The following is a 21,702-nucleotide window of genomic DNA, read 5'->3' on the forward strand; positions in this document are numbered from 1 at the left end:
ACTGTTTCTCATCATTAAAAGTTAAGATTGCCAAAATGTCCAAGGCGATCAATCTTTTTGATTTAATGACCACATAGATGTCTAAATATATTGTGTCAACAATTGTTTATGGAATGACAAGGTTTGCTTGAAGAATTACTTATTTGTTGCCACATTCTCCCATAACTATGAGATACATTCATTATTTTATCTTTGAGTTTACCAAATAAAAATATATTCATGAGTTTTTCTATTTTTATCCAGTCATATGTCTGCAGAATAAAGAGTGCTGTATTATGATTTGCTTCGTCCAAGCTTCCCTAGAGTCAGCAGCTTTGTATGCGTTGAGTGTGTGTTTGTGCTCACGAGAGAAAATTAAACTCTGCACGTTGTGTGTGTGTGTGTGTGTGTGTGTGTGTCCTTTGTTTTCTCATTTCAAAAGCTGACATGCTTTGATAGATGTCCATGGATCTGGCCATTGACACTGGTTGATAAACCTATGGATTTGGTAGTATAGGGATGATAGATCAGGCTTTAAATAACGCATGCCTGTAGATTCACACACAGGGCCAATATATATAGGGGACCTCATCCCACAGCTGTCTCTGGTGATGAACGACTAGGGACGTCCTTACACTAACTAAACCTCCTTCAGTCCTCCAAAGTCTACTCACTTCTCTTGACTGACTGAAACCTACTGAGAGTTGCTGCATCTGTGTGAACGATCATAAGCTTGTAAAGCTAAGTGAAAATGAATCCTTACCAATGAATAGTGTTAATATCACGTTTGCAGCACATTTCCACATTCGTTTTAGTGCCTTTTAATGTGCTGCACAAGTTAACAGTAAAACCATTTAAATCACAGGATACAGTAAGAGCACCCTGTGGGAAAAGTCCATGTTTTGTCCTCTGAGCAATGAGCACTCTTATTGTATCTGAATGAATGGGATTGGAAGCAGAGAAGGCCTTAGAGGCAGAGCAGTGCTTTCCTTTATCTACTTCTTTAGTTATTACAGTATGTTCTTGGTGGCACACTACCATGTACTGTATATACCAAGCTGTGCTCTAGCCTACATAATAAAAATGCTTTCAGGGTAGTGTATGTAGCAACATCCAACCATTATGTAAGCAGATAATATACAGTGCTTCAATGTCATGACACTCATATTTCTTATTTTAACACTTTAATTTACCTTTGTGGTTGTTTTGGTTTGAAACAGTTAGCTTTGATGAGAAGCAACATACTTTTAGAATACAGTTTGTGACAGTAGCTTGATAGACGGGAAATCCTGAATTGTTTTAAGCATACTGCATACATTTACGGGTTGCTGCACTACTCTTGTTTTAGCGATGATCAAAATTAGGCAACTTACAAGTATAGGGCAATAATTGCTTAGAAATATGTGATTGGGACCACTATCAAAATTGTGCTTGTGAAATATATTGATGTAATATATCTGGTGTCTTTATTCTGTTAAAGGAATAGTTTGGTATTTTAGGGAAAACAAGGTTGCCAGGCAAACAGCAGAGACCCCAAGAAGTCACTGCACCCGGCCATGAAATAGTCCAATACATTAACCCCTGTAAAACCACAACAAACCAGATATAACATATTAATTTGTGAGCTTTTTAGTTTATGGACCTGACACACAAAGTGTCTCTCCACAAACTGTAGGTGGAACCAAAGAATAGTGAGCTGAGCCTGTCAGGCATCACTTACTCCCAAGCTGTGTACTTTCCCCAGTGAGTTGTACCAACCATGTTTAGGTTTAGACTATAAAAAGTCAAGTTTAGGGTTTGGGCCCTGGTTAAGATAATTGTCAATCCTGGTGAGGGAGGTGAGATGTGTCTGCAGTCTTAAAGAACAGACACAGGGCAACAAAGGACAAACTGCCCCACAAGCCAGTCTTCATATGGCTCAAGGTTCTACTTACCTAGATCCACCTGCTGCCCTGGGGTCCAGATATCCTGTAGCGGTTACCTACGTCTGCTCCCTGAGCCACAGCTTGACCTCCCGGTGTACCATCTGTAACAATAAGGATAGCGATGGAAATGTTGAATTTCATAACTTTGCAGGCTGGAGACCCCAGTGGGCAGCCTGCCGGAGCACTGCTCAGTGGGATTTGATTATGAACCCCTTCAGGACAGTGTTACAATCCGCTGACTATTAATTAAACCTACAGGGAGAGCCCATGCGGCCTCAGGCAGGGGAGATGTGGATGTGTATGGACTGCAATCTGTCCCAGTGTTTGTACAGTTTTAATTGTGTCAATTAATTACTTCTCACAGTGAGTGTCTGGAGCTTAGCCACAGGTGCAATCAGGTTGCTCCACTTGTTTTGTTCCACATCTTGATCATGTAATTTCTTGTAGTTCAGCAAAACTTGCAATGCAGTCCGACATAAGATGTAACTAAGTCGTCTTATACAACCTACAGTAGTTAAGTAGTCTCAAAGTAGTTCTTGAAGCATATGCAATCCATAGGACTTCCTTTATAAAGTAAACTTTATTCATTTTTGAACTGTGAGAAACTCCTAAACAAATCACAATATTATTTATTTAGGAAGTGCATATTACCAACAGGACAAAGCAGAAACTGCCCAAGGGCCCTTGACTTACAGGGTCTCCTAAACCAGGGGCACCCTAACTGTGAGTCAGGAATCAATATAAACTGAAATTGAAGGGACCTGAAAAGAAAAAAAATTCTATTCCATAGTTTACATGGGACATATTCCTTAATGAATTTGTGTTTAATAAAATGACACGCATCTCAGCAAACCTGGGGGTGAGGAGGGTGGTCAGTAGGGGCCCCCAGAGGCCTGACAGCAGGTTAATTCATATACCCAATCAAAACCATAGCCAGCATTTTAACATTACTGAGGTCATGAGTCAAAGACACCAAAAAGACTGTGTAAAAACTCTAAAATGTCTTAGTTTAGGGAACTTTCATAGTTGCCCCTTCAGTTATATTTTCTGCAAGAATACTGGGTCTAGAAATACTGGAATCAGCCTAAAAATGTGTTCATTCTTAATTGTATAAAAACTCCCCCATGGTTGCGAAAACAGAAAAGGCAGAGGACCTTTATGTCCTCAGTTGTACTTATGGCCCTCTATAATGTCATTACAGTGTCCTCATCACATTTGTCTTGTTATATCTCTTTCCCCAAACGCATAGCCAAAATTACAAATGCGTCTCAGATGGTCTTACAATTTGTACAACATGACACCCTCTTTCCCTAGGCCCTCGGTTCAGTAAGAAAAACCAAACTAAAAGCAAGCGACGTTTTTACCTTAATGACCTATGTACCTCCGCACCTGTCACCTGTCAGCCAGCACATTTCTGTGAGCAAAAGTAGATTTTTATTCATATATGATAATTCTAAGAGACTGGGAGGATTATTACTTAGGAGTAAACAACAATAAAACTGGTCAGAATCATTGGCACTATGTCTGTGCCACATAGGCTGCATGGCTACAAGGGCCCCTCAGTGTCCGCGCCCCACGCAGTCCTCTTACATAATGCAGAAGCCACACGCGGCTCTCGGCGCTTTACTCATCCAGACGAAAAGATTATGTGTGCAGTCCATACAGGGACAGTTATAAGTGGGCAGGCAGGGGGGGGGGGGGGGGGGGCGGATCCCTCAAACTGAGCGGACTTAAAGCTCCTGACAAAGCAGAGGAGGTGCTGCAGGATGTGACAGAGTTCAGACCTGAAGCTCCGCGTGCAGGCTGAGCGAGCCCGGAGCTGTCCGCGGTCTGAATCATCACCACAACTTGTTTCTAATCACCTGGGACACCGGCCGGAAAGTAAGTAAGTAAATTCTCTAATCTGATCGTCCTCTAGTTTGTCACCGCATGATGCAACAACGATGCTGCTGTTTGTTATAAGTGAACTTTTGCGTGCAGGAGTCGGTGTGGAGCTGTGAATGTCACGTCGTGCGTGGCCGTGGGGTTACTTTATGAATCACACATTTACAAGTTGTCATATGCAGGCTGTAACTTTGTGCTGTTGTGTACCTTCATGTCAGATTACACTGGAATAAGCATTCTGTGAAATATGTAGTGCATCCCTTATTCATACAGGGGTGATCCAGTTACCTGTCCTGCTAACATGTCAGACAATGGACACAGCATCACAATAAAACACAGATGTAAAAGGCACCAACATTTCAAACTGTACTCATGGTCTTAGGGCAGAGTTAATTATTAAAAAGTGAATGTTCTTGGAGCAGATCTTCACTATATAAAGGCAGATTCACCCCCAGTGGTTACTGCATGATGTTGGTCTTATGTCACAATACAGTGGAGTAGTTTAGGTATTTAAAATAAACAAAATAATCTGTCTTAAAAGACAGCAGGAGGAAGCAGATGAGATATGTTTTAAATTGCCTGGCTTTGAATCTTATTTCAGCTTATTTCTGTGATCCAGAAATGTTATTGCTTTTTACCAGACAAATAAACATCCATCTACAGAAAGTCTTTGGGCAGGGACAAAAGAAAGGTGGAGGCAACAGTGCTGTGTACGCTGAAATGTTCATTGAACATTTTTAGATGCCATACCATCAGAAAAGTTACACGACAGAGGTATCTGGCTTTGTTTAGCCTGGCAGTCTAGAATCAGGGTTTACTTTAGACAACATAATTTCACCCTTTTTATCTGGAGAAGTCCTTGACATTTTCAAAGCTGCTGTCATAATCCACAGGTATAAATGGGAAGTATTACAGGTATTACAGCCACGAGGAACACCATATGTCACTGCATGTGCTGCTGTCGTCAGAAATAATGGCATGGCTGATTGAGGCTTTCATAAATCTTCTTTTTGCCCTTTTTTTCTTGCTGTTTTTAAGTTAGAAACTGTGTGTAAAAACATTTTACTTCCAACATTCGGTCCAGAACAGTCAAAAGGTCAGTTTTCATTTTTCTGTATGTAGAAATCAGATATGGTCAGGCACCACGGTGTGATTTATCTGCTGCTTAGGAACCAAAGCAGGTCTCTCAATGAGGATTGATGAGCCATGAAATTGATGTTGCTCAGTCTTTTATATTCTTCAAAGTTGTATTTGTTTTTCCTCTCAATGCGAGTGGGTTTCCACCCTCGTTCTCGGCTCTGTGGTGTTTGTATATCATTACGACCTTGGGTAACCTGCAGAGTTTTTGAATGACCTGAAAACATACAGCGACTTCCTTGGTCACCTTTTGAAACTCAAACTTCAATGGACCCACATATCTGCCGAGTTTGCTTGTGAATAAGAAAAACTAGAGTTTGTGATATAAAAAAAGTGTTTTGTGTGACCTCCTGACTTGTTGGGAAGGTGGGTGGATTTAAGAGGAAGACAGTTTCATTTTGTTTCATGTTTTAACATCCTAAAACTACAGAAAATCGTCTGTGCAGGAAAAGCGAGGTTATGAAGTCTTTAAATTAGCATCCTTGTTCTAAGTGGTTTGCACTTACTGACTCTGACTAATGTGTTGTCCTGTTGTGTAAACTTCATACCTACTTCATGGCTCTCTATCAACTATCGAGACTCCACTCAGCTGCATGCAGCTACCTGAACTGTCCAGCCTGATGTAACCACAGGCCATTTGATAATTGATTCTGAGGCAGGCAGTTTCTTTCATTATGTCTTCAAGTCTCCTATTAAAGCTTTGCTCGGCCCTTTAGTCCCATCATCCGGAGAGCAGGGGAGCTGTCAACGTGTCTTTGCGAGGATCGGCAGGGTGGTGAGGAGGGAGATGAAGCCTCCTGGAATAGAATCTGCTGACTAGGGAGTGCACCTACCACAGGAAATGTCTCTCCACTCCACAGCCCATTAAAGAGGTTACGGAGAGAGTGTTTCTGTGCAAGAGTGCAGCAACTCTCTGAGGGATTTCGCCACATTTTCCCCTTCCCTCATCAGTGTCTGATTTATTTATCTTGTACTATGCTCTACCTGAGTTGAAGAGAGGGGCAGTGCTTCTGCCTGGTCTCAGCCACGGTGTGTAATCACAGTTTAAAACTGAGACTGTTTTTCACACTGTGTAACATGTGCTGGCAGGGGAACTGCAAGGTTTGAGCCCCCTGAAAACACCTCACTTGGGGCCCTGAAACAGTAAAAATCTATAATCCTTGACATGTTCCAAGGCCCCTGTCGAGCTCTGGACCCCCTGAATCAATCCGACTTCCCCCTCATTCAGCACCTCTGCATGCTGGAAACATGGAAACAACTCATGTTGCATCTTATCTTTTTTTTCTCTTAGGTATCTTGAAGAGGGAATTCCCTAATGAAGGGGTTCCTGGTGACTCCGCATCAAGATGAAGATATAAAAAAAGAAGCTCTTTCAGTACATCAGCAACTCATTGCAACACAGCCAAACCATTCAAGTGATTCAATGCAAAAACGTTCTCTGAAGCACCACAACACGGATCATTTACAGCCTGTGAGCACTTTGATTGATCTATGGAACATCTTCAGCCACTCGATTGAGATTTATACTTCACTTTGTAATCAAAATAAACGCCCCTCCAGGGCTGCTATTGGATGACACTTAAAATATTGACGAACTGAGGACAGCGCAGATGATTTGAAGCTGAAGTAGTGACCTCATCTTTTGTCTTGTGAGCTTCTCTTGAGAGTAAGTACTATATGTTGGAGAAAGGGAGCGGGACACGTGGACACCAGCCAGTTAAATCTAATTAAACCTCACTGAGCATGCCTCAGCTTGCTGTTCGGTTCACCAGAGGGCTTATTAATTTGCACTACTGAATTGCTTTGCCCTGTGGCTTGTGGGAAACACTGGTTGAGCTCAATTTGTTGACATCTGCCAGATTTAACTATGTGGTCTCCCTCTGGCATTAGAAATCACACTCAATAACAAAGATGACCCTGCAGAGCCATGCTAATCCTCATAGTGTCTGACTGCAAAATAAAACTTCAAAAGTGAAAACCATTTGGACCTTCAAAACATTCCCTCACTTCCAAGATGAGCGACACAAACTACTGGGTTGTGGACTATGACCTCTCCTCTCCTGCCCCACCCGGGTTCCCCAGGGGCCCAACGGTGCAGCAGCCCATGGCAGGGCACCCCGAGCAGGGAACGGCCCTGTGTTTCGTTGGACTCCTTGTGCTGCTGCTGCTCTTTCTCCTTGTTCGCTGCATCCGTATCTTGTTAGATCCCTACAGCAGCATGCCGGCATCATCGTGGACGGACCATAAGGAGGGGCTGGACAGAGGGCAGTTTGATTATGCACTGGTGTAAAGATGAGGGGGGATCGGGAGACGAGGAGAGGGATGTGTAAAGGGTCTTCTGAGGGACTTTTGATTGATGATGTTTGTTGTGTGTCCTACTAAAAGCTGCTACTTCCAAAGTTTCAACTCCTGAAAATGAAAGCAACTATGGTATGTTACAATATGTTCGGTTGGGTTGATGTAAGCTGTCAAGATAACAACATGAAAACCATTAAACAGAACCTATATAAGGATTAAATGCAGCAGGGAGAAAAGCAGCAGACACACCAGAAGTCCTGCATCCATTTTAATTTACAGTAATTAGTATTATTGGGGACTTATGGTGTGTACGATGCTACAACACTGCAGGAGGACAGCAATCAGTACCGCAGCATTACGTTTATCATGTCATTTTTTAATTCTATAATGTTTTTACAAATCCCAGGGCTGAATCATAAATAGAGAGCAGAGCTGCTGCAAGGGAGGTCCTGATTAAATAAAAGATCAATCAAATGAGTTTAGGGCAGACAAGGAAGTCATTTAGACAGAACTAATGCGCACTGTTGATTTACTGTTAAAATGTAAAAATGCAGCTTTTTTGGGGGGAGTGCAGCTGAACCAAACATTTAGAAGATGTCATAGTTTCTCTGGAACTGGAAACCTTTTTGTAAAAATGCATTTTTAATGTGAACCATGCTGGATATCGTGAGGCATTTGTACCCCCTCTAACATGATCCTCAGGTAAATTGATTTCTAAATAACCAAAGCCTTTGATGGAATCAGTTACAATGCCTCCTAAAATTGAGCTTTAGTTGCTATTTGTATCACTATTTTCTTTCAAATTCACTGTAACCTAAATGTCTTATCTCATTATAAAAGCTAAAGTTTATAATACATAACAGTTAATACAACATATTTTATTTGGGGTTTTGCTATTGTCGCCATCCCTTTAAGAGGCTTATGAGGCTCGGGGCGGAGAGTCACAGCGCTGACTGAATATGTGTCATATAAAGTTATGATTATGAAATGCATGTACACCAATTTCCTTCGCCTAATCCTTTTTGCCTTTAGGACCCGTCCAGTGCACCAGCCAAATCTGTTCAACAGTGCCTGTAGGAATATGAGAAAAGCTAATATCTATTTCATACTAATGATGGTACTGCTCCTTTTGCTACTTGTAATATTGTTTCTGCCCTTATTATACTGTGAAGTCCTTTTAAATGTGGCGATGAAAGGCTCTTTATAAACAAAGTTTAGTAATGATATTTTACTGATTTGTTAAGAACTTGATTTGTTTCCATAAAGATGACCAAAGGACTGTTTATTAATACCAAACTATTATATATGGTCCAACTTCCTGGATGTAGACTCTTGCTTGTAAAAAATAGGTATTTTCCTAATGTTTCTTTAAAGTGGCATTCTGTTTTTTAATGAAATAAAAGCTTTTGTCTTGAAAATTTCATTACTTTACAGACCTGCAGTACACACACAAACACACACACACACAACCACAGCACACTGCACTTACAAATACAAACACACAGAAACTTTTATTTGAGCAAAGGCTGTCCTCGCTGCTGCCCTAAAATCAATACTAGCAAGATTTAGAGCAAATTAAATCAATCCAATAATCAATTGGAAGCTCGTAAAGGGACACAGTTAATTTACGAGGATCGGCCCTCGCAGAGTCAGATCACCACCCCCACCCAAGATGAAATATATCCCTACGCTGAGTGACTTAGACCCTTGTCACAGCTCTCTGCTTGTTTGGACGAGAGAAACATTCATACATAACAGCAAACTTCACTTTCAGTGGCAAGGTTTTTCATCAGTCATCGCAAAAACAATAAGTTTGGAATGGAAATTTAAAGTGATTTAGGTAAGAATGGCATGGGGCTCACATCATCATTTAAAATAACAGTTTCAGTTGTAGTTATACAGTTTTAAAGAGCATTTCCTGAATGCATTTTCATTTGTTTTTCAGTAGGATTACTCTATATTTCCCTTTTCAGCTTTACCCTCCCTGGTAGATTTCCCTTTGCTTCGGTTTGTGAGCATGTTCACTCTGAAAAGGAGCCATCTAGTTAGCTGTGACCTCCTCTGGATACTTTGAGAACTACAAGTGCGAGTCCACTGATCACTGAACACTAACTATGATAATAATAATATATAATATGTAATCCTTTACACAAAAGTCATTATGCTGGCTAAATGATGAACTCTATATGTAGAGTCCATTTCCACAACACATTCGTCTGAGAGTTGTTCTGATATGATCTTATACTAGCTACTGCAGAGTATTTTATTACTTTAAGAAAAACAGTTTGTCAGTTGGTCCAGACTGAAATATTTCAACAACTTTTGGATGGTTTGACATTAAATTTTGTACAGACATTCATGGTCGCCAGAGGATGAATCCTGATGACTTCAGTGAAATGAAAGTGAGTGAAACAACTATTGGAGGGATGGTTATTAATTTGGTTCAGACATTCATGTCCCCCTTGGGATGAATTACAATAACATCATATTGGCTTTTCATCTAGCGCCACCATCTGGCCAAAGTTTGAATTTGGAAGATACCTGCAAAACTAGTGACAGTCCCATCAGCCTCAGATGAGCTTGTGTTTAGTGCTAATTAACAAATGTTAGCATGCTGACACACTAAACTAAGATGGTGGACATGGTAAACATTATACCTGTTGAACATCAGCATGTTGGCATTGTCATTGTGAGCATGTTAGCATGCTAATATTAGCATTTAGCTAAAAGCACTGCAAAGAGAGTTAACCTCAGTTATACCATTTCAATCTGCCTGACCTGCTAAAAGCTTTCAACACCGTATTAATCAATATTTTAATTTCTAATTCTTTACTTCTATATATATTATATGGCTACATAGTGCATAGAACCCTTAATTATATGTTAATGGTGTTTTCAACAAAAAGGGAAAAAAAGGAAATTAGTGAAGGCATCTGTGGTCATAAACCTTGCACAAACAGTGCACAGCCAGACTTTGGTAACTAGACTAAAACCGCCCTCTACAGTTTACAGTTCATCAGACTCCAACGGATGGTTGGAAGCTCAGTGTGACACCCCCACCTCATTAGTCTGGCAATTAACAGGACAGATTTTGCTTCAGTGGGTTCTGACAATTTACTTCCTTGATAAAACAACAAAGGCACTCAGTTCCCATCACCCTCTCCCATACTGCACACACACACACACAGATATGAAAATAAAGTTGGATAACAGAAAGGCATGACCTCAGGACTGACATGCATGGCAGAAATTGTTCTGTATTACTATATGTGACACTTCCAATGTCATGTCACAATATTGCTGTAGTTGAGGGTGTATATAAATATTACTGTTACTACTATAATTATTATAGTTTTGTTGTGTAGCATAAATCAAAAACAGAAATATACAAATTTTACCTTTGTCAAATTTAAAAAGACATAAAAAAAGACTTCTGTACCTTAACCTTACCTTACCTTTGATTAACTCTCACTCTCTTCTATTTCACATGCAGAAGACATCTGTGTCTCTGCCTCAGTTCGTGGACATACAGACTCAACAGGTGCATACAGTATGCAAATACCTTCCTGAATGTGCATAGGCCATCCCACAGAAATGGACAGAAACACACCTGCACACACAACCCCCCACACACAGACACAAACTCAAATTAAGCGCAGCCCACACATACATGCAAATTGTGTTTGTCTACAATATAATGTACACAAACTCTGTCTTTCAGTACACACAAAGTCCTTTATCACGTACTTTACATATACCTGACTGAATAATACACCTATGCTTGACACATAACACAGCTGTGGTCCTGATTGATGTGCATAACAAAAAAGAATAGTTCATCTGCATAACAGTAGTGATGTTATCAGCAGACAACCTGCTTATCTCCCTCCATGACAATACTATCAGCTGAGAGTGTTGGTTGAAGAGGAGGATAGTGTGAGGAGGACTGGAGTGTGTGTGTCTGTAAGTGCGTTTTAAGGAGCTGTGTGTGTGTGCGATGACAGCACACACATTTGTTCACGGTAAAGTTTGTGAGCTCGACAGCCGGGCTATGCACACACTAGGAGAGGTGTGTTTACCTTCAAACTAAGAAGTCCTGGAAGTGTCCGGGTTTGTTGCTCTGGGTGTCATCAGCTGCTTTTCTAGAGAATGGTAACCCAGGAGAAGTCTGTCATGAGAACAACCTACAATGGAGTATAAGGAAATGTAATTAGATATACTCGGTATGCACTTTGTTTTTCCTGTCAGGGTTTAGTCTAAAATAGACTTGGAGAATAGGAGAGGCACAAACTGGGGCTAGGTTTAGTCAAGGATTTCCTGTCATATATATTGCACATTATGTGAGCTCAAGTTTAAAGACAATGTCAATGTTGCCAGTGTGGCCGCAAGTAGCAATTACGAGTTAATGCTAAATGCTTAAACGTAGCATAACAATAGCACAAGTAGAGATGGGCTGTAAAGTCACTTACATGGCAATATCTAAAGTTTACTAAACTTAGCTAGCATTAGCCACAACAGACCAAGTGAGGCTGTAGTGGCAGAATATGTTAGGGTGAATAATAGGGTGAATATGTTATTTCTTCAACCTAAGGTTTACTTTAATGTCAGCAGGGACATAATATCATAGCTCATAGTCTACTGTTTTACATAAGCAAACTTAAAGACCTGATGATATTGGCTATGTTAAATAAAATGTCAAGTGTCTTCTGATAACACTAGATTGTGGCTGTAACTTGTAGCATAACTCAAATTGAATGTTTAGAGTAAGTTACAGGGCTAATAACCTAACCCAATTTAAGCCTAAAGCACTTCATAATGGCCAGCTAATGCTCACAGTGTTTCCTTTGTTACCCATGCTGAGTTAATGGGTTATGAACCGTCGCTTTGAGAAAGAGACGCCCCAGGTGTTTCATTAGCCGCTCAACCATCAAGTTACATCATCCTGATAGAAAAAGACGGAAGATACCGGAAGTCTTCAGAATAAAGGAATACCTAAGTTAACTTTACGAGCAATTTCTGCATATTGACTGTACATAATTGTGGAGCAACGTGGGTTAATATTAATTAAAGTGATTGTTTTTGAAGGGCAGCAAATATTTCACTGATTTGGCTGGTTAATATTTTATGCCCGTGCATCGTATTCAGTAACCATACATTAATAAGGCATTTGCACTTGTCTGTTTGTGTCCGTGTCTTAAGGAAAAGTGCTTTAAGAAAAGAAACACTGACATGTTTCTTTGCAAACACTGCAAACACAAATCATTACGAAGTGCTTTGTTCTCTAAAAATGGCTATTATTTTGAAATTAGCAGCCCCAGCTTCCCTTCTTCCTGCCTGACTTGACACCTGAAGAGCGATGACTGAACGGCCTACTTCTTCTCTGGTGTAGTCGTGAGGATACAACGGTGGTACCAAGGCGCATCTCCAACCAAATAAGGCTTCAACAAATTCACAGTTTACGGTGGATTTTATTCTTCCGTCCTCGGGATTTATCAGTTCATCATTTCTACAGAGCTGCCGCCAGGTGAGTTTCTGCTCTGCAGCCCTTTTCTTTCAACAGTTTAACTACAACTTCGTATGTTTCACCGTGGAAACTACTCGTAGCTGCACTGCATTGTTTTTTTTCAGCCTGGTTGTCAACCTCTACAAGATGTATAAGATTTCTTTATTCCCGTATAGACTTGTACAGTATGTGTGTGGAGTTCCTGCTTATTATCCTGTTATTTATAATATAGTCTACAATTATTTTAGGGCCTGTTTTTGTTTCATAGCTTTGTGAACTACATGTTTGGTTGTTTTATGGCATTATTGATAGTAAGAGAGAGTAACATTCCTAAAGGATGTTAAACTTAATGTATTGCTTATAGCTTTGCTGTGACTTAGTAATGATTGTTTTGATATTTTTGTAGTTGAGATAGAGACAGATGTGGCAAATATTTCATTTTATTGTCCATACGCTCTCAAGATGCGTTTATGATGTGCCCACAGGATATTCCTCTATACTCTACCTATGGTAACACACACACAAACAAACAAACAAACTTATCCTCTCACTCTGCTCACTGCTTACTTGATTTTTACTTACTTACTTTTGCCCTGTCTCAAATTAAATCCAAGTACCAGACTTCCCAGATTGGGTTTATCTCATTTGGTTGGGCTGAGGCTTAACTATGTGGAAGGCTCAGTTTTAAACATAATCTTCACCATGTTCACTTTGTCTTCATCGCCTCTGCCTGTCCATCCACAGCAGAATGGACCTGCTGCCTGACATATGGAGGCAGGACTACTGGCTTCCTCCAGGTGTGACCTGGAGAGACATGGAACAGCTGGCAGACTCTGACCTACCACGACCCCTGGACCTTCTCATAGCTCTGCCCCTCGCGCTGGGCTTTGTTGCCCTGCGCAATGTGTTTGAGAGGTAAAACACACCTGCTCTCTTTGTTCTGTAAAGATGTGGGTGATGTGTTTGGGATATTGGAGGCTTTAGAGGAAGGGCGATTGTTGTCTTTGCAGTGGTGTGTGGCTTTGATAATTAAACACTTATCCCGCCTGACCTGAAATAATGCCTACATTCCTCGTTTCAGAAACACAATCATTTGAGGCTTTTATCATAAGTGAAAAAGCCAGTATTATTTGATTTGGAGAGAGTGAGAGAAATAGAAATGTTGTTGCCTAAAAGGAGGATTTTCAGTGAATTTTAAATTTTAGCTGTAGACCAAGTTGTTTTCATGAAATGCTCTTTCCTCATTTGATGATTTTCCTGTATTTCCAAAATGTAATGAAACACAAAAATCTACAAGAGGAACTGTAGGTCGTAAAGACCAAGCGAACGTTGCAGTGGGCTTGTTATGAGTGTAAGCAACCCTCATAGGCACTTTTTACACACACACACACACACACACACATTGTCTTCAGGGATTTTGATTGGTTGATTACATCTCAAGTGTGTTCACTATTGTGACATTTACAGGAGTGAAGAGTTAGTGGAATCAAATGGCTCGTTAAACCCAGTTAAAATGTCATTGTTATGTCATTACATTATGCTGCTCCTTTATTCTTTTGTATTCTGTTATCTCATATTTATTATATTTTCCATACATACTAATCAACTATAAATATATATTCCAATTATACTTAATCTACTGTGTCACTTTGCTCTTGAATATCAAACAACTACACTATTGGATTTGCAAATACCTTTTTTAACACTGTATATATTTTTTCTACTTATATGTATCCTGTTTCCACTTCTCTGGACTGCTTCTTGTGCTGTAATGCTAAATTACCTTCCTGGGAATCAATAAAATTGATCTTATCTTAAATACAAATATGTGTCAAGCTTAATGGTAATACAGTTAATACAGATAATACAGTAACAAGTGCATTGTATATACAGTATAGCCTGTAGTTGTTCTAGTTCTAAAGTGTTTGTTATTGACTGACTGTTAAATGGCTTAATATGTACATGAAGTATGGCTAAACAACTGCAGTCTGGCACCCTGACTGTCCCACAGTGGGTGTTATATGACCATTTGTGTAAGCTGTTGTTTGTTTTTTTTGCCCCCAGGTTTTTTGCCCCACCCATGGGCAGATATTTGGGGGTGAAGAATAGATTGCAAGTGACTGCTGCCCCCTCCCCGAAGCTGGAGTCGTTTTACACTCAGAGGAGCAGACAGCCGACACAGGTCAGTCTGAAAAGGCCTCAGCATGCACGCAGTTCAGCTCGATTTTGTAGCACATTTTCATTTAATCCAGAGGAAGTTTCCTTAGCTCACTGAAAAAGGATCAAGAGGATGGGTTCATAAATTTCTCAAATGTTCACTTTAAGCATTTACTTCCTCTTGTTAGTTGTTGGGGACATGTTTGGAAAAGCACAAAGAACCTAGGGTTGTGATGGTAACCACCATATTTAAGGAAGTTATACACACTCATTACTCTCTCTCAGCTTTTGGATAAATTAGAAATAATTCCAGAAAAGTATTCATATTTGCTTATTCTCTCTCTCTGAAAATATAAATAAAATACTGAGAAAGAATATAAACAGGATTTACTGCATCACATGACCCAATTTAATTAATCCCAGCAGGCCTGTTTGGTTAAAACCTGCTGATCATTAACAACAGTAGGGCCAAAGCTTTTACATTTAGCTAAGACAACACTTTGGGAGTAACTCAAAACCAGTGTACATTTAATGGATAGTGAAGTTCAGATGATCTGATGAAAAGAATACCATACACTGTCTCTATCTGCTTCTGGTTTCATTATACTCAGTAACTTCCACTTTTCTGCTCCCCCATCTTTCCCCATTTCACCGATCTCTCCCTTCCATTGTTGTTTCAGAGTGAAATTGTTAGTTTAATGTCGCTGTGTGGCAAAAACCAGAGGCAGATTGAGACCTGGTTCAGACTTCGCAGGAATCAAGACAGGCCCTGTCAAACCAAGAAGTTTGGTGAAGCTGCGTAAGTGCTCTCTCTCCAAAACCATCATTGTTCAGTTCATGCATGACGTCCCTCAAGAACATTTCCTTCACCACCCGCTGCAAAAAGCCCTGGAGAACATGACCCATTTTACCACTGCACAAAGAAACACTTTCCCAAGCTGTGTTGATTAATTTGTGGCCTTGTTTACGTTATTAAAGTGTCATTATATATATATTATAATATATATATATATATATATATATAATATATTATATATTCAAAATATCTGATCTCAAGTGTTTTTTTTTGTAGTTGGAGGTTCTTTTTCTACCTGACAGCCTTCATGGCCGGACTGGCCTGTTTGATTGATGTGAGTATGAGCTCATCAACATAATCCAATAATTGATGTAATTAATTATGTTGTGCATTTCTACTGGTACAGCTTTATTCTTCAAACGTTCATTATCTATTCTCTACAGAGACCGTGGTTCTGGGACTGCAGCGAATGTTGGAGGCAATATCCAGTTCAGGTGAAAACATTACTTACAGTACATCGTCTCACTGCTTTGGATAATTAGTGTGTCCTATTTCATTATTACATTTTGTTTCAATACTGTCCTCCTATATCAAAACATGTGCATCTCTGACAATGAGGAAAGCCTTGTTTTATGTAGAATCTGTTCACTGTGATCAGTTTTCAGGGTTAGTCCAACTGAAATCTGGGTTTGAAGTAGGAGGTTTAAAGAGGAAATGTAAAACAAGCTCAAAATGGTATGGCTTACTACAGAGAACAATGAATATTCTGCCTCACTCCAATTTAGATTCACTTACACATCCTATGGGTAAATGAATCACAATACATATGTAAATATTTCACCCTAACCCCAAGGAGACGACTGCTGATGTCTTTCTTTTTTTGTCCGATCATACTTCCCCAAAGATATTAATTTGCTTCATGAAGCTGTCAATATAGAGGATAGTTTCGATCCATCGATCTCTGGGTTATCAGCCCAGCACGCTTCTGCTGTGCCACTCTGCTACAGACTCTTTGTACGAGTTCATGGGAAAGTAAAATGTGGATCAAGGAGATGATTGTTGGGAGAGTAAAAACACCCTGAACTCCTGTCTATGCTGACCAACAGTTATGTCCTTAATAACTTCAAGGTTCATTTATTTAAGTATACAACAAAGGGTTGTACAATGATGCAAGCTGTAGTCCCTTCAAGTCTCTTCATGCTACACACAGAAAAACAAAACAGAAAACTATATATACTTTATGGTGGAGTGCAGAGGATTAAATGAGGAGTCTCACAGCCTGAGGAAAGAAGCTGCTCTGGTAGTCTGGTGGTACAACACCAGATACTTCTGTATTGCTTGCATCAGGCAGTTTCTGGGCAGTTTTAATCACCTGCAATAGGTTGTTCTCTGTGCACCACTCTGCAAGATTGTTGATTTCCTCCCGATATGAATACTTATCATTGTTTGTAATCCAGCCAATGACAGTAGTGTCATCCACAAACTTCACTACAGAGTTGTCTCCATGTCTGGGATTGTAGTTGTGGGTGTACAGCATGAACAGGAGGGGGCTGAGCACACAGCCCTGGGGGGCTCCGGTGTTGAGCACTAGAGTGGAGGTGGTGTGACCACCAAACTGGGGTCTGTTTGTGAGAAGTCCAATATCCAGTTTCCGTATCAGTTTCATGGGAAAGACATACTGAGCTGAAATCAACAAACAGCATTCTGATGTAGGTGTTGTTATGTTGTTATTTTCAAGATGTGTGACGGCTGAGTGGAGGGCAGTGGAGATAGCATCCTCTACAGATCTGTTGGTTCTTTATGCAAACTGGTGAGGGTTATCAGGCCCAGCAGCTTTACTCACATTCACTCTCAGCAGGGTTCTTCTCACATCCACTGTGGATAATGACAGCGGTCCTCTGGAGGAGGAGTAGACTTAGCGGGTGGCTCTTTGTGGAGGAGATCAAGCGAGCATAAAATGTGCTAAGCACATCTGGCAACGTGGCTTCACATATGATGGGGTCGCTCCTGCTTTTGATCAACGACAGGGCATCTGTAGCCAACAGAAAAGCTCAGTAAAGTCCCAGTTCTGCTATCTCAGACAGCCATGGATTACATATTGAGGGATATTACTGTTTTTACTACAGATCCTGTATGCTGATGTTCACTGTGCTTCACTTTTAAATGAGAGTGAAATTAGGAAGTGCTGATAATCATTAGTCATTGTAAAATGCTGATATAGCAGAGGATAGTTTCGATCTATCGACCTCTGGGTTATGGGCCCAGCACGCTTCCGCTGCGCCACTCTGCTACACACCCCAGATGGGACTCGAACCCACAATCCCTGGCTTAGGAGGCCAGTGCCTTATCCATTAGGCCACTGGGGCTGTTGCAACTTAAAGGGAGCAATTGCCAAGAAGTCAGTGGTAGTAATACTGACACTATAATCCTGTTTCAGTTCATCTTCTATGAACAGGGTTGAAGGTGGAAGAACATGAGGGTTCCTAACTGAGTGAAATGACCTGGAAGTATCTAAGTGGCAGCCATGATAAGAGCTGGTCGAAAGGGAAGGAGATAATGCCGTCCCACAATTCCTTGCGGTAGCAACATTTAGAGGTACCACGGCAGACCCACGTCAATAACATCCGCCGTCTCATAATTACGTAGCTTAGTGAAAGTGTAGTCGGATTATTTTGGCACCACGGTTGTCTTTTCCCAAGTCCTGATGAATTCTCCTTCAAATATTTCCTTGACCTCATGATGTTTTCCATCAAGGTCAAGGAAAAGTGTTTAGGAAACGATATAGGACGTGACTTTTTGACTCTTCAACCGCAGCCTGTGTGTGAAAATTGTTACAACCCCCCAGCTGTTCCTCTTCCCTTTTGTGCCACCAGTAAATGTCCAGGTGTTTTTGAATCACTTTTTGTTGACTTTTGAATAATGTTTCGTCCACAGCCAATGGAGAGAGCTCATTACTGGTACTACATGCTAGAGTTGGGTTTTTATGGCTCTTTGCTCCTCCGGATCTCTGTGGACATCAAGAGGAAGGTGAGGACCTCAGCATTCATTCATTGATAAATGTTACACAACAGATTCCCTCCTGAGTTTCTAACCTGCACTGCCTCACAACACACAACACATTTCCCCTTTAGAGGCAAGGTATGAGAAGGTATTAGCCTCATGTTTGCTTCAGCCTGATCAGAATCAGAATCAGAATCAGAAACTGTTTATTGCCAAGTAACATACATTACAAGGAATTTGCTGTGGTCTGAAGGTGCTATTGATTCGATAACAAATAAGTAGAATATAAAAAGTAAAATAGAATAAAAAATAAAAATAAAAACAAGATAAATAACAAACAGTGCAGATAACAAACAGTGCAGTTTTGACCAGAGTAAAGTAAAGTGTCCAGATAAAGTGTCCAGTAGGGGGTGGGTGCGTTAATGTAACGCAGGGGGGACAGGTGTGATGTACGTTAATATCACGTATAGCTTGTGTTTGTGTTCTGGGGGGGGGGGGGGGGGGGGTGTCAGTGTGAGTTTGTCAGGTTTGTGACTGCAGAGGGGAAGAAACTGTTTTTGTGGCGGGAGGTTTTGGTCCTGATGGACCGCAGCCTCCTGCCAGAGGGGAGACCAGGGTGGGAGGGGTCGGCAGCGATCTTCCCTGCTCTCCTCAGGGTCCTGGAGGAGTACAGGTCCTGAAGAGATGGAAGGTTGCAGCCGATCACCCTCTCTGCAGAGCGGATGATACGCTGCAGTCTGCGTCTGTCCTTGGTGGAGGCAGCAGCGTACCAGACGGTGATGGAGGAGGTGAGGATGGACTCTATGATGGCAGTGTAGAAGTGAACCAGCATTTTTTGTGGCAGGTTAAACTTCCTCAGCTGCCTCAGGAAGTACATCCTCTGTTGGGCTTTCATATTTCATACGTGATGGCTTGCAGACTTCATTTAATGTGGTTAATAAGTGACTGTAAGAGCAGGAATTAAAATTCTTCTGTTGACATACGAAGGTCATTTTATGTCACTGAGTAGATTTTCTATATGTGTTTGGTTTGTCAGGATTTTAAAGAGCAGGTGATCCACCATTTGGCCACCATCTTCCTGCTCAGTTTCTCCTATTGTGCCAACTACATTCGCATTGGTACCTTGGTCATGCTGCTTCATGACTCCTCTGACATCCTGCTGGAGGTAACGTGTAATCTCACATACTCTCCCACTGTGCTAAAAAATTAGGATTTGGATAAATGCTGCTTTCATGTAACCTTGGTGGGACTCAAAAGAACAACTTTTACATTAAGAGTCCCATGTCATCTGTTCAGACTCTAGGGCCATAACCAAAACAGGCACATGGGACCTTACGAATATAATTAATCTCTTCAGGGCATGTCACCATAGATTCACCTCCACATTGGTTATATTCTCCTTCTGTGTAGCTCTACCAAAGAAAATCTGGCTGTCTTAATGTTGTAAACTAGTCAGAGCTTCACGCTGTGCTCGAGGCTGTTCTTAGAAAACAAGTATCTGGTCTGAGATCTGTGTAGTAGCCTGCAGGATGCTCAACTTATTTCAGCAGGCAGATCTTGTGACTGAGTCCTGATAGCTAAAAGCACTTTAGCAGCGTGAGCTGACTTTTGTTTACGTGAGAAATAAATTAAAGAATATTAAAAAAAACCAAGACAACAATAAAGACATACAAATGATACTGATAACATTTTAAATAAACAGTTCATAGTCGTGGTCTGCACTGTGTGGAGGTCTGCTCATGTTACAGACTCATCATGGACTGAGCTGACATCAAGCACACACGCTCATGTTTACTTTCCCCTTGTTGAAGACACGTTTTCCTGTTTATCTATTATCCTAATCCTCTGTCTAGGCTTATTAACTCTTTTTGCATCATTTTTTAACTAATGTTTTGCTCACTGTGTCGAGTTTGCTACAAGTTTAGCTTCAATTATGGTTTGTATTTGTTTGATCAATTCAATCATTAATATTTTTGCAGTCTGCCAAGATGTTCAACTATGGCACTGGCTGGAGGAAAACGTGTGACACACTGTTTGTTGTGTTTGCTGTGGTCTTCCTTGTGACTCGACTGGTGATTTTCCCCAGCAAGTAAGGTTTACTCTTTTTATCAATGAAATGTTTAACTACTTAATGTAGCATGGGTGACTTGAAAGTCTGTTGTCAGAAACACTTTTTTCAACATTACTTCAATCATTTGATTATTTACAGAATCATCCATACCACCCTGGTCCTGTCCATGGAGGTGTTCGAACCTTTTGTTGGGTACTACTTCTTCAATGTCCTGCTGATGGTGCTTCAGGCTCTTCACATCTTCTGGGCTGGCTTAATTTTACGCATGGTCTATAAGTTTCTGAAAGGCAAGGTGAGAATCACAATTAACCAGAGGGCATCTCTCTTCGTGTGGAAAGACAATTCCTAAATTGGTTTTAACGTCCAGGATTAGACTAATTTCTCATCTTTGTCATACATGTTAAACCCTGTATCTGCTTCTGTCTCTAGCTGGAAAAAGATGAACGCAGTGATGAAGAGAGTGAGGTTGAAGAGGAAGAAGACGATAAAGGAGGAGAAGAAAATGTGGATCAAGGAGGAGATTATTGTTGGGAAAAAAGTAAAGACACCCTGAACTCCAAACTGTCCATGCTGACCAACAGTTGTGTCCTAAATAACTTGACAAACCACAGGGCATCTGTAGCCGACAGAATGCGTAAAGCTCAGTAAAGTCTTGGTTTTTTATTACATGAAGTCCTAGTTTTGCTATCTCAGAACTAAACCACCATGGTTTACATATTGAGGGATACGGAATGGATGTGATCTATGAACTTCTTTACTGCAGTTCCTGTATGCTGATGCCGCTGACCTTCACTTTTGTGGTGAGAGTTTAATCATTAGTCATTGAAAAATTCTAATATAGCAGAGGATAGTTTCAATCTATTGCCCTCTGGGTTATGGGCCCAGCACGCTCCCTGTGCTACCATGGCTACTGTGTTGCACTGCCATGCACAATACATTCAGTGGTAGTGAC

At 40.7% G+C, this 21,702-nt stretch overlaps 2 protein-coding genes and 2 non-coding genes across 4 annotated transcripts; 2 read left to right on the plus strand and 2 right to left on the minus strand.

Annotated features, from left to right (window-relative positions):
- The first annotated feature begins 6,939 nt into the window (after nt 1-6,939).
- Nucleotides 6,940-7,215, plus strand: LOC139297041 (cortexin-1). The gene has a single exon (XM_070919625.1). It carries the CDS (start codon nt 6,940-6,942, stop codon nt 7,213-7,215), a length of 276 nt encoding a protein of 91 aa, XP_070775726.1.
- Nucleotides 7,216-13,462: 6,247 nt separating this feature from the next.
- On the plus strand, nt 13,463-21,398 carry LOC139296553 (ceramide synthase 2-like). Its single transcript, XM_070918985.1, has 10 exons — nt 13,463-13,641; nt 14,791-14,908; nt 15,564-15,682; nt 15,956-16,013; nt 16,123-16,173; nt 18,614-18,706; nt 19,716-19,844; nt 20,659-20,768; nt 20,889-21,042; nt 21,180-21,398. Exons 1-10 carry the CDS (start codon nt 13,475-13,477, stop codon nt 21,396-21,398), a joined length of 1,218 nt encoding a protein of 405 aa, XP_070775086.1. The 5' UTR covers nt 13,463-13,474.
- trnam-cau (transfer RNA methionine (anticodon CAU)) lies at nt 17,898-17,969 on the minus strand. The gene has a single exon. It is a non-coding gene; the product is annotated as a tRNA-Met (tRNA).
- trnar-ccu (transfer RNA arginine (anticodon CCU)) lies at nt 17,973-18,045 on the minus strand. The gene has a single exon. It is a non-coding gene; the product is annotated as a tRNA-Arg (tRNA).
- Nucleotides 21,399-21,702: the final 304 nt, after the last annotated feature.

This window comes from Enoplosus armatus, chromosome 14, assembly GCF_043641665.1.
Source record: "Enoplosus armatus isolate fEnoArm2 chromosome 14, fEnoArm2.hap1, whole genome shotgun sequence".
In the NCBI taxonomy this organism is placed as follows: Eukaryota; Metazoa; Chordata; class Actinopteri; order Centrarchiformes; family Enoplosidae; genus Enoplosus; species Enoplosus armatus.